The sequence below is a fragment of the Lactuca serriola genome, chromosome 6 (assembly GCF_051521515.1).
Source record: "Lactuca serriola cultivar US96UC23 chromosome 6, Lser_US96UC23_V15, whole genome shotgun sequence".
In the NCBI taxonomy this organism is placed as follows: domain Eukaryota; kingdom Viridiplantae; phylum Streptophyta; class Magnoliopsida; order Asterales; family Asteraceae; genus Lactuca; species Lactuca serriola.
The window spans coordinates 175,784,967-175,799,509 of NC_136413.1; the positions used below are offsets into that span (position 1 = coordinate 175,784,967).

The 14,543-nt window shown below is 39.1% G+C and overlaps 1 protein-coding gene and 2 long non-coding RNA genes across 3 annotated transcripts; all 3 read left to right on the forward strand.

Moving 5' to 3' along the window:
* The first annotated feature begins 386 nt into the window (after nucleotides 1-386).
* On the forward strand, nucleotides 387-2,694 carry LOC145060428 (uncharacterized). Its single transcript, XM_079008097.1, has 3 exons — nucleotides 387-1,067; nucleotides 1,616-1,790; nucleotides 1,928-2,694. The coding sequence occupies exons 1-3, from the start codon at nucleotides 387-389 to the stop codon at nucleotides 2,692-2,694; spliced, it is 1,623 nt and encodes a 540-aa protein (XP_078864223.1).
* Nucleotides 2,695-3,782: 1,088 nt separating this feature from the next.
* LOC145059131 (uncharacterized) lies at nucleotides 3,783-5,172 on the forward strand. Its single transcript, XR_013686646.1, has 3 exons — nucleotides 3,783-4,086; nucleotides 4,292-4,359; nucleotides 4,998-5,172. It is a non-coding gene; the product is annotated as an uncharacterized LOC145059131 (long non-coding RNA).
* A 5,873-nt stretch (nucleotides 5,173-11,045) lies between these two features.
* Nucleotides 11,046-12,387, forward strand: LOC145059213 (uncharacterized). Its single transcript, XR_013686704.1, has 3 exons — nucleotides 11,046-11,349; nucleotides 11,555-11,622; nucleotides 12,261-12,387. It is a non-coding gene; the product is annotated as an uncharacterized LOC145059213 (long non-coding RNA).
* Nucleotides 12,388-14,543: the final 2,156 nt, after the last annotated feature.

Consider the following 14,543-nt stretch of genomic DNA (forward strand, 5'->3'; position numbering starts at 1 on the left):
CAAGGACAAAGCACAACAACAAGAAAGGGAAGCAATGCTCCAAAAACTCTTCCAAAGATGGCAAAAATCATGGCCCTAACAAGAAGAATTCTGGTCCATGTTATGTTTGTGGTAAAACTAGACACAAGGCCAAATACTGTAGATTCAGGAGGGGTCGAGGAGGAAACAATGCAGGAACCAATGGAGGAAACAATGGTGGTAATTCTGGTGGAAGAAATTCTGGTCAAGCCAACATGGTTGAATCACCAAATCAGTTTGTTGTTGTGATTCAAACCAACATGGTTAGCAGTGGCGTGGATTGGTGGATTGATGCTGGAGCCACAAGGCACATTTGCAACTCTCAAACCATGTTTTCTACATACTAGAATGTCTTGGATTTTGAACCAATGTTTATACGGAATGGCTCCACTGCAAAAGTTAAAGGAAAGGGAAAAGTGAAGCTACAACTGACTTCTGAAAAAGAACTTGTTTTAAGTGATGTGTTTCATGTTCCTGAAATTACTAAGAATCTGATTTTTGGTCCTATTCTTAGTAACAAGGGATTCAAACTTGTACTTGACTCTGATAAGTTTGTTCTCACCAAGGGTGGGATGTATGCTGGAAAGGGATACCTTGATGAGGGTCTCTTCAAAGTCAGTGTCTTACCTTTGTACTATGGTGTAACCAATGTTACTGCTAATGCAATAATGGGCACTACTAGCCCCTCTTCTATGTATATGCATGATCCTTCATTTTTGTGGCATTCTCGTTTGGGACATGTCAATTTACGCTCTATTCAAAGAATGTCAAAACTTGGCATGTTACTAAAATTTTCATTAGACAAAAACATAAAATGTGACGTTTGTATAGAATCAAATTTTTCACAGCATCCTCATAAATCAGTTGAAAAATCTAATGAAATACTTGGCTTAATCCACTCCGATTTATCTGATTTTAGAGCAACACCTGCAAGAGGAGGAAAAAATTATTATATTTATTTTATTGCTGATTACAGCAAGTATTGTTATATTTATTTGTTAAACACCAAGGATGAAGCCTTGAATTCTTTTAACAATTACAAGGCTGAAGTTGAAAATCAACTTGACAAAAAGATCAAAATTCTAAGGTCTGATCGAGGAGGAGAATATGAATCCAAAGACTTTGCTGAATTTTGTTGTATAAATGGTATTACACATCAAACAACTGCTCCATATACTCCTTAACAAAATGGAGTGGCAGAAAGAAAGAATAAAACATTGAAAAAGATGATTATATCAATGTTAATTACTTCTGGAGCACCACATAATCTGTGGGGAGAAGCATGTCTTGCAACAGATTTAATACATAATAGAATCCTCATAAAAAGAGTGATAAATCACTCTTTCATCCATGGAAAGGGAGGTTACCCTCTTACAAAAGGATGAAAGTGTGGGGTTGCCTTGGTAAGGTACAAGTACCTCTTCCAAAGAAGACTAAACTTGGACCAAACACCATAGATTGCATCTATCTTGGGCTTGCCATGAATAGTGCAGCCTATAGGTTTCTTGTGTATAAATCACATGTTGATGATATCCATAACCAAACCATCATGGAATCAGCAGAGGCTAAATTCTTTGAAAATAATTTTCCTTTTCAGGATAAAGGGAAAGAGGTTACCTGCTCTAGGAAAAGACCTCTAGATGATGGACTGAATGATACCATTCCAAAGAAAAGTTTACAATCAAATGAAGAGAGTTCTTCTAAGGTTCAAGAAGAGAACTTAGAAACCATAAGAAGCAAACGGGGAAAAATTGCCAAAGATTTTGGACCTGGTTATATGACCTTTGTAGTGAATAATGAACCTCAAACATATAAGGAAGCTATGGACTCTTCTGAAGCTCCTTATTAGAAGAGGCAATCAAAAGTGAGATTGACTCCATTGTGTAGAATAACACTTGGAAATTGGTAGATTTGCCACCTAGGCAAAAACCAATTGGGCACAAATGGATACTCAAGAAGAATTTTAGGCCTTATGGTACCATTGAGAAGTACAAAGCTCTTTTAGTAGCTAAAGGGTATCGTCAAAAAGAGGTTAAAGACTTCTTTGACACATATTCACCTGTTACAAGAATTACACCAATTCGCACGTTAGTAGCAATTGCAGCCATTCACAATTTAATACACCAAATATATGTGAAAAAGGCCTTCTTGTATGGTGAACTAGATGAAGAGATATATATGAATCAACATGAAGGGTTTGTGGTTAAGGGTCAAGAAAAAAAATTCTGTAAGTTAGTTAGATCACTTTATGGACTAAAACAGGCTCCAAAGCAATGGCATGAGAATATTGACAACACATTACTCTCTAATGGATTTACAATTAATGAATGTGATAAATGTGTTTATGTCAAACAATACAAGAATGCTTGTGTCATTATATGCTTGTATGTGGATGATATGCTTATAATGGGTACTAATTTGGATGTGATTAATCAAACCAAGAAAATGCTACACTCCTCTTTCTCCATGAAGGACTTGGGAGTAGTAGATGTGATCCTTGGTGTAAGAGTTCAAAGAAGACCAGATGGTTATACTATTACTCAGTCTCATTATATTGAAAGTGTACTCAAGAAGTTTGGACACTATGATGACAAGCCGGTTGTCACCCCATTTGATGCTTCTAGTCAAGTAAAGAATAATAAAGGTGATAGTGTAGCTCAATTAGAATATACTTAAGTTCTTGGTAGCTTAATGTATATTATGAATTATACAAGACCGGACTTAGCATATAGTGTAAGTAGATTAAGCTGCTACTCCCACAATCCTGGGAAAGATCATCGGTATGCATTAGTGAGAGTGCTTAGATATTTAAAGCATACAATGAATTATGTATTGCATTACATGATATTGAAGGGTTTTGAGCATTCTAACCCTTCCTAAGTGTACATGCAACCCTATTAACCTTGGATCTATGTTTGTCTAATGTAACGCCCGGGTTTTCAGGGCTAAGCATTTTTGTCAATGTAATAGTCTAGGTCAACTATTGTAACTCTTTTTGAAGTAATAAATATAAAATATTTGAGTATTATGTGAATTATGTGTGTTTATGTGTTTATTATTTAATTATAAATGTATAATTAATAAAGAATAAAAATGAGCGTCAAAATTAAAGTGTGAGATAATCCTGATATCTCTACATAAAGTTGTAGAATACGTCTCAAGGTTTCCGTACATATAAAGAATGCCGAAATCCGAGCTATAACGAAGAAGTTATGGCCCGCCGAAGTTTTACGGCAAAACCGGCACGACACCGGGAGACGTAAATAGTGAATTTACGATAGAAGACTTTTTAGCCTTATCAATCTAAACAAAAGTCGTAGAATATGTTAAACTAAGAACATCGATAAAAAGAACGCCCAAATCTGACTTCGTATGAAGAAGTTATGATTTTTCTAAGATTCGGCTTAGCAGTGCACGGCCTGAAACTCGAATTTTAGTTCGAGCGGTTTTTGGCTTACGCAACGTAAATGAGAGTTGAAGATCTCATTAATAGGAAATCAACGGTAAAAAGACAGACAAAAACAGAGTCCGTATGTAGAAGTTATTAATTTTACGCAGACGTTTAACAGTATAATCTCCTTGTACTGTTAAATTTAAGATCGATCGAGAATTGGCTGACGGTGTCAAAATGAAAGTTGTAGATCTTATTATTACCTACGCGTGGATATAAAGAACGTCAAAAACGGAGGTCGTATGTGAAAGCTACGGATTTTAGAAGTCGGAAGTGTGCTGTGCGAAAATGGGTGATGTGGCACAATCTTGGCCATTGCTTTCTCCCCAAGGCTTGCCACCACATGGTGACATGTGGCACCAAGTTCAGCCACATTTCACCCTATAAATACCACCTCTCCCACCCTCATTTTCTTCACACCTTTCCCATTCTTTCTTCTCTTTACTCTCTCTCTCTCTCTCTAGAACCTCTCTCTAGCCCCGAAATCCCCCGAAAAGCCTAGGGAACCTCCCTAGCACGAGGCGGAAGCCCCGGAGTGCTCGAAGGCTCCGAGAAGAAGAGCTTTTCGGCTCGGGAACGCTGCTCCAAGCAAAGCCCGGTTTTCTATAAAACCCGCTGTAAGTGAGCTACGCCTACGCTATTTTTAATATAGTTTTTATTTAATTATAGTAACGTTATTAGGAACTTATAATAAATACTTGGGCTATTATTATGGGTTATATAAGTATTTTTTTTGACGCTTATATAATAATAATAATAATAGCTAGACTATTAATTAGTCTCGACGAATAATAAACTAAACTCTAGTGGTAATAATACTAGGTTTCGTCGAAGAAAATTCTTTTTAAGAAGCGAAGCGCTGTCTGAGTTCGGAATCACCACCTTTTCAGGTGAGTGCATATTTACTTTCAACTTACACATAGATATGAAGTATTTAATATAAATTACGTGATATTTGTGCATATTATCTGAATACTTGCTATCTATGCTGGATGAACGTTTTATACATGTTTTCAAAGATTTAAACTGTATATGTATTTTATATCTACAAAATGTGTTGGGTAAAACATGGGTAGATGTAATAGTTGCTGTGTGACAAAATAAAATAATGAGAGGCCTCGTTATAGATGTTATTGATGATCCAGTCATCTAGCGGAGTATAGATGACGACCACGGACTATTCTAGACAGTCCAGTGGAACACTAGCAGGCTCGCAACCTGTAGGTGTTTATTTGAACTGTGTGTTTATTTGAACTGTGTGCTCACCAGATGTACTCCATCCCCCACATGGTTGCCTATTAGGACATTTATTGCTGAGGAATCCCCTTAGTAGTAGTGTCCGTCCCGATGATGATCCTTAGGCTAGGTCCCTTATGATAGGTGTTTAGGGACGTAAAGTGAGGATAACGGGAACGGGTAATCGGGTTATTGTTGATTGATGAAATTAATAAACTATTTATTGTGGGTTGAAAACCCTATGTGCTCACCAGGCTCCCAAGCCTGACCCACTCAGTTTTATGTATTACAGGTAGTGGCGCTTGAGCATATATACGATGTTTGGACGAGGGATTACGGATATAGGCCTGTAGATATGAAATAATGTAGTAAGGCTTGTATTGTACTGTTTATGCTTTTGATCTGTACGAACATGACATCCCGAGTCTTTTAATGAAATACATTTCTATGGAAATGCTTTTGATAAATCTTTATCATATTATTGTTTTGGGACAAATTCCGCAACACTTTTATTTAAAATGTTACTCTGATTTTTAAACAAAGCATAAACAAACCGGTCTTTTCTGGCCGTGATTTTGGGGATGTCACAGTTGGTATCAGAGCATTAGTTTAAGTGAACTAGGAATTTGTAGGATTTCTAGACTTAAACTTAGAATGCTAAGTGATGATTGTGAGGTGTGAGCACTAGCCTATTTTAGGAATTGTGCGTAAAATGCTTTTATGTGCTAAATGCTTTGTCCATAATATGCTGTTAATTGTTCGGATCTATGGTCTGTTGCCGACCGGATCTGGAAACTTTATGTGCTTAGGATTCTAAACGTATGACTACGCTATTAGAACTAGCATGTAAATGTTTCGGAGTGATAAGGACGATTTAAAACGTCTCTCCTAAATAAAGATCTAAATTCACCTTATTCGGTGTATAGATCAAGATGGCAAGGACCCGTAGCGGAAACGTAAACGCAAATGGGAACAGACACCAACGCCCCGTGATCGGGCAAATACCAGTTGTGGAAGCCGCTGCCGGACCAATAACGATGGCCGGAGTGCAAGCGATGATCCAGGCTATGTTGGATCGTCAAATGGAGGAAACTAGACGTTTGCTCCAGCAAAATCGAGAGGAAGGCACTATTCAAATCGAACAGCCCGAGTTGAACGAAGGGCAGACTGAGGAAGGAGACTACAGTGGAACTGTTGGTCAAGTCAACCAACCAATAGTTCAAGAAAATAACCAAGATGACGGATTCGAGAGAAATGGATGCAAGTACAAGGATTTTCAGACTTGCAAGCCATCGACTTTCACGGGAAAGGAAGATCCAATCGGAGTCATGGATTGGATCTCGGAGATGGAGTTAGCTTTCATGACATGCGGTTGCAGAGGAAAGCTACAGACCACATTTGCAGTACGTCAGTTTCGAGGAGGCGCTGTACGTTGGTGGAATACCTTGGGGAAGACTTTAAGCCCCAACAAGCCCCTGCAACTGACATGGGCAGAATTTCTGGTGCAATTCAAACGAAAATACTGCTCGGCTCAAAACCTGTTAGAGTTAGAGAACCAGTTTCTAACCTTGAAGAAGGGAAGCATGTCAATCGATGAATACACGAACAACTTCACAGAAAAGATGGAGTTTGCCTTGCGTCTTGTTCCGGATGAGCTGACGAAAATTGATAAGTACGCAAAGGGACTTCCATGGGAGTACGCGGTGCCAGTACGTCAGGCACCTACTTTGGAGGCAGCTATCTGGGCTGCCAAGTCTGTGGAGGACATGATTAAGGGAAGAGCTGCCAGCAAAATCGAGGTTGGCGAGAAGAGGAAATTTGAAGGGTCTGCTAAACCCAACAAAAAGAAGAGCAAGTTCGGTTCAAAAAAATTCGGGGGAGGAAACGAATTTAAATGGTGCGAGAAGTGCAAGAAGAAGCACTCGGGAAAATGTGGCGATGAAGTAACCTGCTACAAGTGTGGGAAAACAGGGCACTATGCCAATGAGTGCACCACCAACAAGAAGGTGTGCTACGAGTGTCGTGAAGAAGGGCATATTGCTAAGGATTGCCCAAGGAAGAAAGATGCGGGAAGGCCCAACATACCACCAAAGCCAAAGGCGAGAGCCTTTCAGATGACGCTCGAGGCTGCGAAGGAGGCAGCAGACGTCGCTTCAGGTACCTTTCTTGTAAATGGTTTGCCTGCAAATATACTATTTGATTCCGGAGCCAATTACTCCTTTGTGTCGCATAAATTTGGTGGAAGATTAGCATTGCCTGTAGAAAAACTAGATAATGCTCTGATTGTAGAAGTTGCCAGTGGCAAACTCGTACCTGTTAGTAATCGTATTAGGAACATCGTCATTGACCTAAACGGAAACGAATTCCATGAGGAACTATTACCCATAGAGTTAAACGGTTTCGACATCGTTTTGGGTATGGATTGGCTTAGCGCCAACGATGCCGAGATATTATGCCAAAAGAAGATAGTTAGGATAAACCCACCCGGAAAGGAATCATTTATGGTGTACGGGGACAAACGCAGAGTAACTTCTGGAATCATCTCCCTGATGAAAGCCAGGAAATGTTTGTCCAAAGGATGTGCATCATACTTGGCATTCGTAATCGATGCTAAGAAAGAAAAGAAAGAGGTGCAGAATATGCCGGTTGTGTGCGATTATCCGGAAGTCTTTCCCGAAGATCTTCCCGGATTACCACCTGATAGACAAGTGGAGTTTCGTATAGACTTGTTACCAGGAACAACACCGATAGCAAAGCCACCTTACCGATTAGCACCGACGGAGATGAAGGAGCTCATGACACAACTTCAGGAGTTGTTGGACAGCGGATTCATTCGACCTAGTTCATCACCCTGGGGAGCTCCGGTGTTATTCGTGAAGAAGAAGGACGGAAGCATGAGGATGTGCATAGACTACCGAGAGCTGAATAAGGCAACGGTGAAGAACAAGTATCCATTGCCGAGGATTGATGACCTATTCGATCAGCTGCAAGGTTCGAGCTACTTCTCAAAGATCGATCTTAGGTCAGGATATCATCAGCTGAAGGTAAGAGAGCAGGATATTGAGAAGACTGCATTCAGAACAAGATATGGACACTACGAGTTCTTGGTTATGTCATTCGGACTAACCAATGCTCCCGCAGCATTCATGGATTTGATGAATAGGGTCTGTAAACCATTCCTCGATAAATCTGTGATAGTGTTCATCGACGACATTCTTATTTACTCGAAAAGCCAGGAGGAGCATGGCAAGCATCTACGAGAAGTTTTGGAGGTGTTAAAGAAGGAGAAGCTTTTTGCGAAGTTCTCCAAACGTGACTTCTGGATACGGGAAGTCCAATTCTTGGGTCATATTGTTAACCAAGAAGGAATAATGGTTGACCCCGCCAAGATCGAGGCTGTAATGAAGTGGGAACGTCCGAAGAGTCCCACGGAGGTTCGAAGCTTTCTAGGATTAGCCGGATATTACCGACGATTTATCCAAGGCTTTTCTTCGATAGCTGCTCCATTAACAGCTTTGACCCATAAAGGAGCTACGTATACATGGAGTGAGAAACACGATGAGGCGTTCGAGAAGCTAAAGAAGAAGTTATGTGAAGCACCGATACTTTCTCTACCCGATGGAGTTGAAGATTTCGCGGTTTATAGTGATGCATCTGGAGTCGGGTTGGGTTGTGTTCTGACCCAAAGAGAAAAGGTGATAGCATACGCATCTCGACAATTGAAAGAGCACGAAAAGAACTACCCCACTCATGATCTGGAGTTGGCAGCGGTAGTATTTGCCTTAAAGATATGGAGGCATTACCTCTATGGCACGAAGTGTAAGCTCTTCACTGATCATAAGAGTCTCCAGTATCTCTTTAATCAGAAGGAGTTGAACATGAGGCAACGACGCTGGCTAGAGCTTCTCAAGGACTACGACTGTGAGATACTTTACCACCCAGGTAAAGCAAATATTGTTGCTGATGCTCTCAGTCGGAAAGTCAATCTTGAAAGAAAAAGGCCAAGAGCGTTAAGAATTGAAGTCGTCTCGACGATTGTGGAAAGTATCAGGAAAGCTCAAGAAGAAGCCTTAGAAAAGAATGACCAAAAGGAAGAACGTTTGGGAAAAACGTTAGTGTTCGGTACAAACAGTCGAGGACTGAAGGTATTCCAAGATCGAATCTGGGTACCTAAGATGGGAGGAATAAGAGATCTTCTAATGGAAGAAGCACACAAGACCATGTACTCGATTCATCCCGGTAGCACTAAAATGTATAGGGACCTAAAACCCTACTACTGGTGGCCGACGATGAAGCTCGATGTTGCGAAGTATGTGGCCGAGTGCGTAACATGCGCGAGGGTTAAGGCACAACATCAGAAACCGTATGGGAGTTTAGAACCTTTACCTGTACCCATGGGTAAATGGGAAGACATCACCATGGATTTTGTGACTAAACTGCCCAGAACGAAGAACGGACACGACATGATTTGGGTAGTCGTGGATCGTTTCACCAAGAGTGCACACTTCATAGCCGCCAACGAGAAGTGGTCTATGGATAAGCTCGCAAACGCTTACGTGAAGGAAATTGTAAGACTTCACGGTGTCCCTCTTACGATTGTGTCAGATCGTGATAGTCGTTTCACGTCAAGGTTTTGGAGGAGTCTACAAGAGGAGTTGGGTACAAAGTTGTGTTTGAGTACTGCTTACCATCCGCAAACTGATGGTCAGAGTGAAAGAACGATTCAGACGTTGGAAGACATGTTGAGAGCATGTACCCTCGAATTCCAAGGGAATTGGGACGAGCACTTACCTCTAGTAGAATTTTCCTACAACAATAGTTTTCACTCGAGCATCAAGATGGCACCTTATCAGGCCTTGTATGGACAGAAGTGTCGTACGCCGTCTTGTTGGCTTGAAGCTGGAGAGAAGCAGTTTATGGGCCCCGAGATAGTCCATGAGACTGCTGAGAAATTGAAGGTGATTAGGGAAAGAATGTTAGCAGCTCAGGATCGTCAGAAGAGCTATGCTGACAAGAAAAGACGACCGATAACCTTCGAAGTTGGAGATTCCGTTTTACTTAAAGTCTCACCGTGGAAGGGACTTATACGATTTGGGAAACGAGGAAAGTTGAGTCCAAGGTTTATTGGACCGTTCAAAGTTCTTCAGAAGATTGGGAACCAAGCTTACAAGCTGGAATTGCCCGAAGAACTCAATGGTATTCATAACACCTTCCATGTGTGTTATTTGAGGAAATTCATGGGAGATGTTCCCGACATAATTCCAATCTCGGAATTAAGGATGGATGAGAATAAAAGGCTGATCGAAGAGCCTGAGACAATTATTGACCGTAAGACTAAGAAGCTACGACGCAAGATGGTCAACTTGGTGCTAGTCCGATGGAAACATTCGAATGGGCCGAATCTCACTTGGGAAACAGAGGATGACATGATGAGTCGCTATCCACATCTGTTTGCTGATGCATGATTCCGGGACGGAATCATCCTAAGGGGGAGAGAATTGTAACGCCCGGGTTTTCAGGGCTAAGCATTTTTGTCAATGTAATAGTCTAGGTCAACTATTGTAACTCTTTTTGAAGTAATAAATATAAAATATTTGAGTATTATGTGAATTATGTGTGTTTATGTGTTTATTATTTAATTATAAATGTATAATTAATAAAGAATAAAAATGAGCGTCAAAATTAAAGTGTGAGATAATCCTGATATCTCTACATAAAGTTGTAGAATACGTCTCAAGGTTTCCGTACATATAAAGAATGCCGAAATCCGAGCTATAACGAAGAAGTTATGGCCCGCCGAAGTTTTACGGCAAAACCGGCACGACACCGGGAGACGTAAATAGTGAATTTACGATAGAAGACTTTTTAGCCTTATCAATCTAAACAAAAGTCGTAGAATATGTTAAACTAAGAACATCGATAAAAAGAACGCCCAAATCTGACTTCGTATGAAGAAGTTATGATTTTTCTAAGATTCGGCTTAGCAGTGCACGGCCTGAAACTCGAATTTTAGTTCGAGCGGTTTTTGGCTTACGCAACGTAAATGAGAGTTGAAGATCTCATTAATAGGAAATCAACGGTAAAAAGACAGACAAAAACAGAGTCCGTATGTAGAAGTTATTAATTTTACGCAGACGTTTAACAGTATAATCTCCTTGTACTGTTAAATTTAAGATCGATCGAGAATTGGCTGACGGTGTCAAAATGAAAGTTGTAGATCTTATTATTACCTACGCGTGGATATAAAGAACGTCAAAAACGGAGGTCGTATGTGAAAGCTACGGATTTTAGAAGTCGGAAGTGTGCTGTGCGAAAATGGGTGATGTGGCACAATCTTGGCCATTGCTTTCTCCCCAAGGCTTGCCACCACATGGTGACATGTGGCACCAAGTTCAGCCACATTTCACCCTATAAATACCACCTCTCCCACCCTCATTTTCTTCACACCTTTCCCATTCTTTCTTCTCTTTACTCTCTCTCTCTCTCTCTAGAACCTCTCTCTAGCCCCGAAATCCCCCGAAAAGCCTAGGGAACCTCCCTAGCACGAGGCGGAAGCCCCGGAGTGCTCGAAGGCTCCGAGAAGAAGAGCTTTTCGGCTCGGGAACGCTGCTCCAAGCAAAGCCCGGTTTTCTATAAAACCCGCTGTAAGTGAGCTACGCCTACGCTATTTTTAATATAGTTTTTATTTAATTATAGTAACGTTATTAGGAACTTATAATAAATACTTGGGCTATTATTATGGGTTATATAAGTATTTTTTTTGACGCTTATATAATAATAATAATAATAGCTAGACTATTAATTAGTCTCGACGAATAATAAACTAAACTCTAGTGGTAATAATACTAGGTTTCGTCGAAGAAAATTCTTTTTAAGAAGCGAAGCGCTGTCTGAGTTCGGAATCACCACCTTTTCAGGTGAGTGCATATTTACTTTCAACTTACACATAGATATGAAGTATTTAATATAAATTACGTGATATTTGTGCATATTATCTGAATACTTGCTATCTATGCTGGATGAACGTTTTATACATGTTTTCAAAGATTTAAACTGTATATGTATTTTATATCTACAAAATGTGTTGGGTAAAACATGGGTAGATGTAATAGTTGCTGTGTGACAAAATAAAATAATGAGAGGCCTCGTTATAGATGTTATTGATGATCCAGTCATCTAGCGGAGTATAGATGACGACCACGGACTATTCTAGACAGTCCAGTGGAACACTAGCAGGCTCGCAACCTGTAGGTGTTTATTTGAACTGTGTGTTTATTTGAACTGTGTGCTCACCAGATGTACTCCATCCCCCACATGGTTGCCTATTAGGACATTTATTGCTGAGGAATCCCCTTAGTAGTAGTGTCCGTCCCGATGATGATCCTTAGGCTAGGTCCCTTATGATAGGTGTTTAGGGACGTAAAGTGAGGATAACGGGAACGGGTAATCGGGTTATTGTTGATTGATGAAATTAATAAACTATTTATTGTGGGTTGAAAACCCTATGTGCTCACCAGGCTCCCAAGCCTGACCCACTCAGTTTTATGTATTACAGGTAGTGGCGCTTGAGCATATATACGATGTTTGGACGAGGGATTACGGATATAGGCCTATAGATATGAAATAATGTAGTAAGGCTTGTATTGTACTGTTTATGCTTTTGATCTGTACGAACATGACATCCCGAGTCTTTTAATGAAATACATTTCTATGGAAATGCTTTTGATAAATCTTTATCATATTATTGTTTTGGGACAAATTCCGCAACACTTTTATTTAAAATGTTACTCTGATTTTTAAACAAAGCATAAACAAACCGGTCTTTTCTGGCCGTGATTTTGGGGATGTCACATCTAAAATACATGAAAAATATGATTTCCAAGGTTCATAATCCTATCTATCATACATGGAGACTTTTATCCTAAAGGGATGGCTACAATTACATACCTTGTAGTTGATTTGATTCCTTGAAAACCTTGAGAGCCTAGCACCCCAAGTGTGATGCCTCAAATGCTTCACACAACACCAAATGCCATTGGAATGACTCTTGAGAGAATGCACACACTTGTAAAATCGGCCTAGTCCTCTTATTCCCTTAGTGTAGCCAATTTTGGTAGATAACAGGTTCCTTATATAGTGTGGCACATCTAGGGTTACACCATGTAAACCCTAATGTGTTACACCATGTAAACTCTAATGTGTCATGACTCTTTATTTCCATGACCCATGGGTTTGCAACTCCTATGGAGCATCCATGTAGCATCCTATGGGTTTAACCTAACTTGATAATCCATGGAGCCTTTTAGCCCGCTATACAAGTTATGGATGATTTACATAATCAACCCATATATTTAATTAGTCATATTTCGATCACTTAATTAATTCCAAATTAATTCTTGATCAATACTAATTAAATAATACTATTAATATAGTAGAACTTATAATATATTAATAAACCACAAGTGTTATTTCTCTCATTTAGTCTATCCAAATGCATGATGCCATGCAACCCAAATGGACCATGTCGGGTTGGGTCAAGTACATACCAAAAATAGTTATGGACTTAGACACCTTATCCAACAGAGATATCCTCCTGTTCTTGAAGGATATTGTGATGCAAATTGGATTCTAATACTTCAGAGGAAAAATCCACATGTGGATATGTGTTCACTCATGGTGGAGTTGTCATCTCTTGGAAATCATCTAAGCAAACTGTGAATACTCATGTTATAATGGAAGCAGATTTGGTGATTGAGCTAGTCAAATTGGTCTTGAAAGACTTAGATCAATATATATATATATATATATATATATATATATATATATATATATATATATATATATATATATATAATGGTCAAAAGATTGGCCATAGACCTTGGAGCTCTTGGGGTCTCATTAGCTAGTTACAATATTTTACATATATATTAATTCTGATTTTAACTTTTATTTTATATTAAAAATCTGTTAAATTTCGTTTTTAACTGTCTTGACACTTATTTCCGATTAATAGTTTTTGGAGGGAAAAATAGTCAATCTATATCTATAAATAGATCACCAAAGAACAGATTTTGGGTTCAGAAAAACCACAAACATATTCCTCATCTAATTTCGTAGTCCACAAATAGGTCTGGCAATGGAACGGGTTTTGACCCTGATCCGATCCAAACCCTTAACAATTATATGGGTTTGAAGCATAGTTTTTGATTAGTTTACCCGTTAACGACCCGTACCCACTAACCCTTTTATTAAAAGGGTCAGGTATGGATCATCATTGATCTGCTCCGTTACCTGCCCTGTATAAATTTTAGAATTATATATTTATATCTAATACTACCTAAAGTTTACTTTTAATTCCAATTGAAAGTCCAAAGAGAAAGCACCAAAGACAAAAGTATTTTTACATAAGTCTCGATGACTCGATTTCTAGACTTCCAATCATCTACTAAGAATCATGATGTCGTTCGTTTATATTCCATCAAGAAATCACCAATTTCATTTGTATATCAATAAAGTCATTTATCAACCGAAAGAAAGTTTGTAATTGCTATTCTTTATCAATGCAATCGGCGGTCAAAAATCAATCAAAAGTTACTACAATAATGATATTAATTCCAATCAAAAGTCCTCGAGTACGCAATATGTTTTCTAAATCAACATTTGTTTTATTTGATAAATGTTATTTTAAGATTTATGATAAATTTGTTTGATTTTTCAAAAAAACCTACGGGTTACGGGGCGGGTTTGGATATATGTTGATTTGGCGAATAAGGGTATGGGTTTGACTATTCAAAACCCTGCGGGTTTGGATCGGATTTTAAAATTTGTTAAAAGGGTT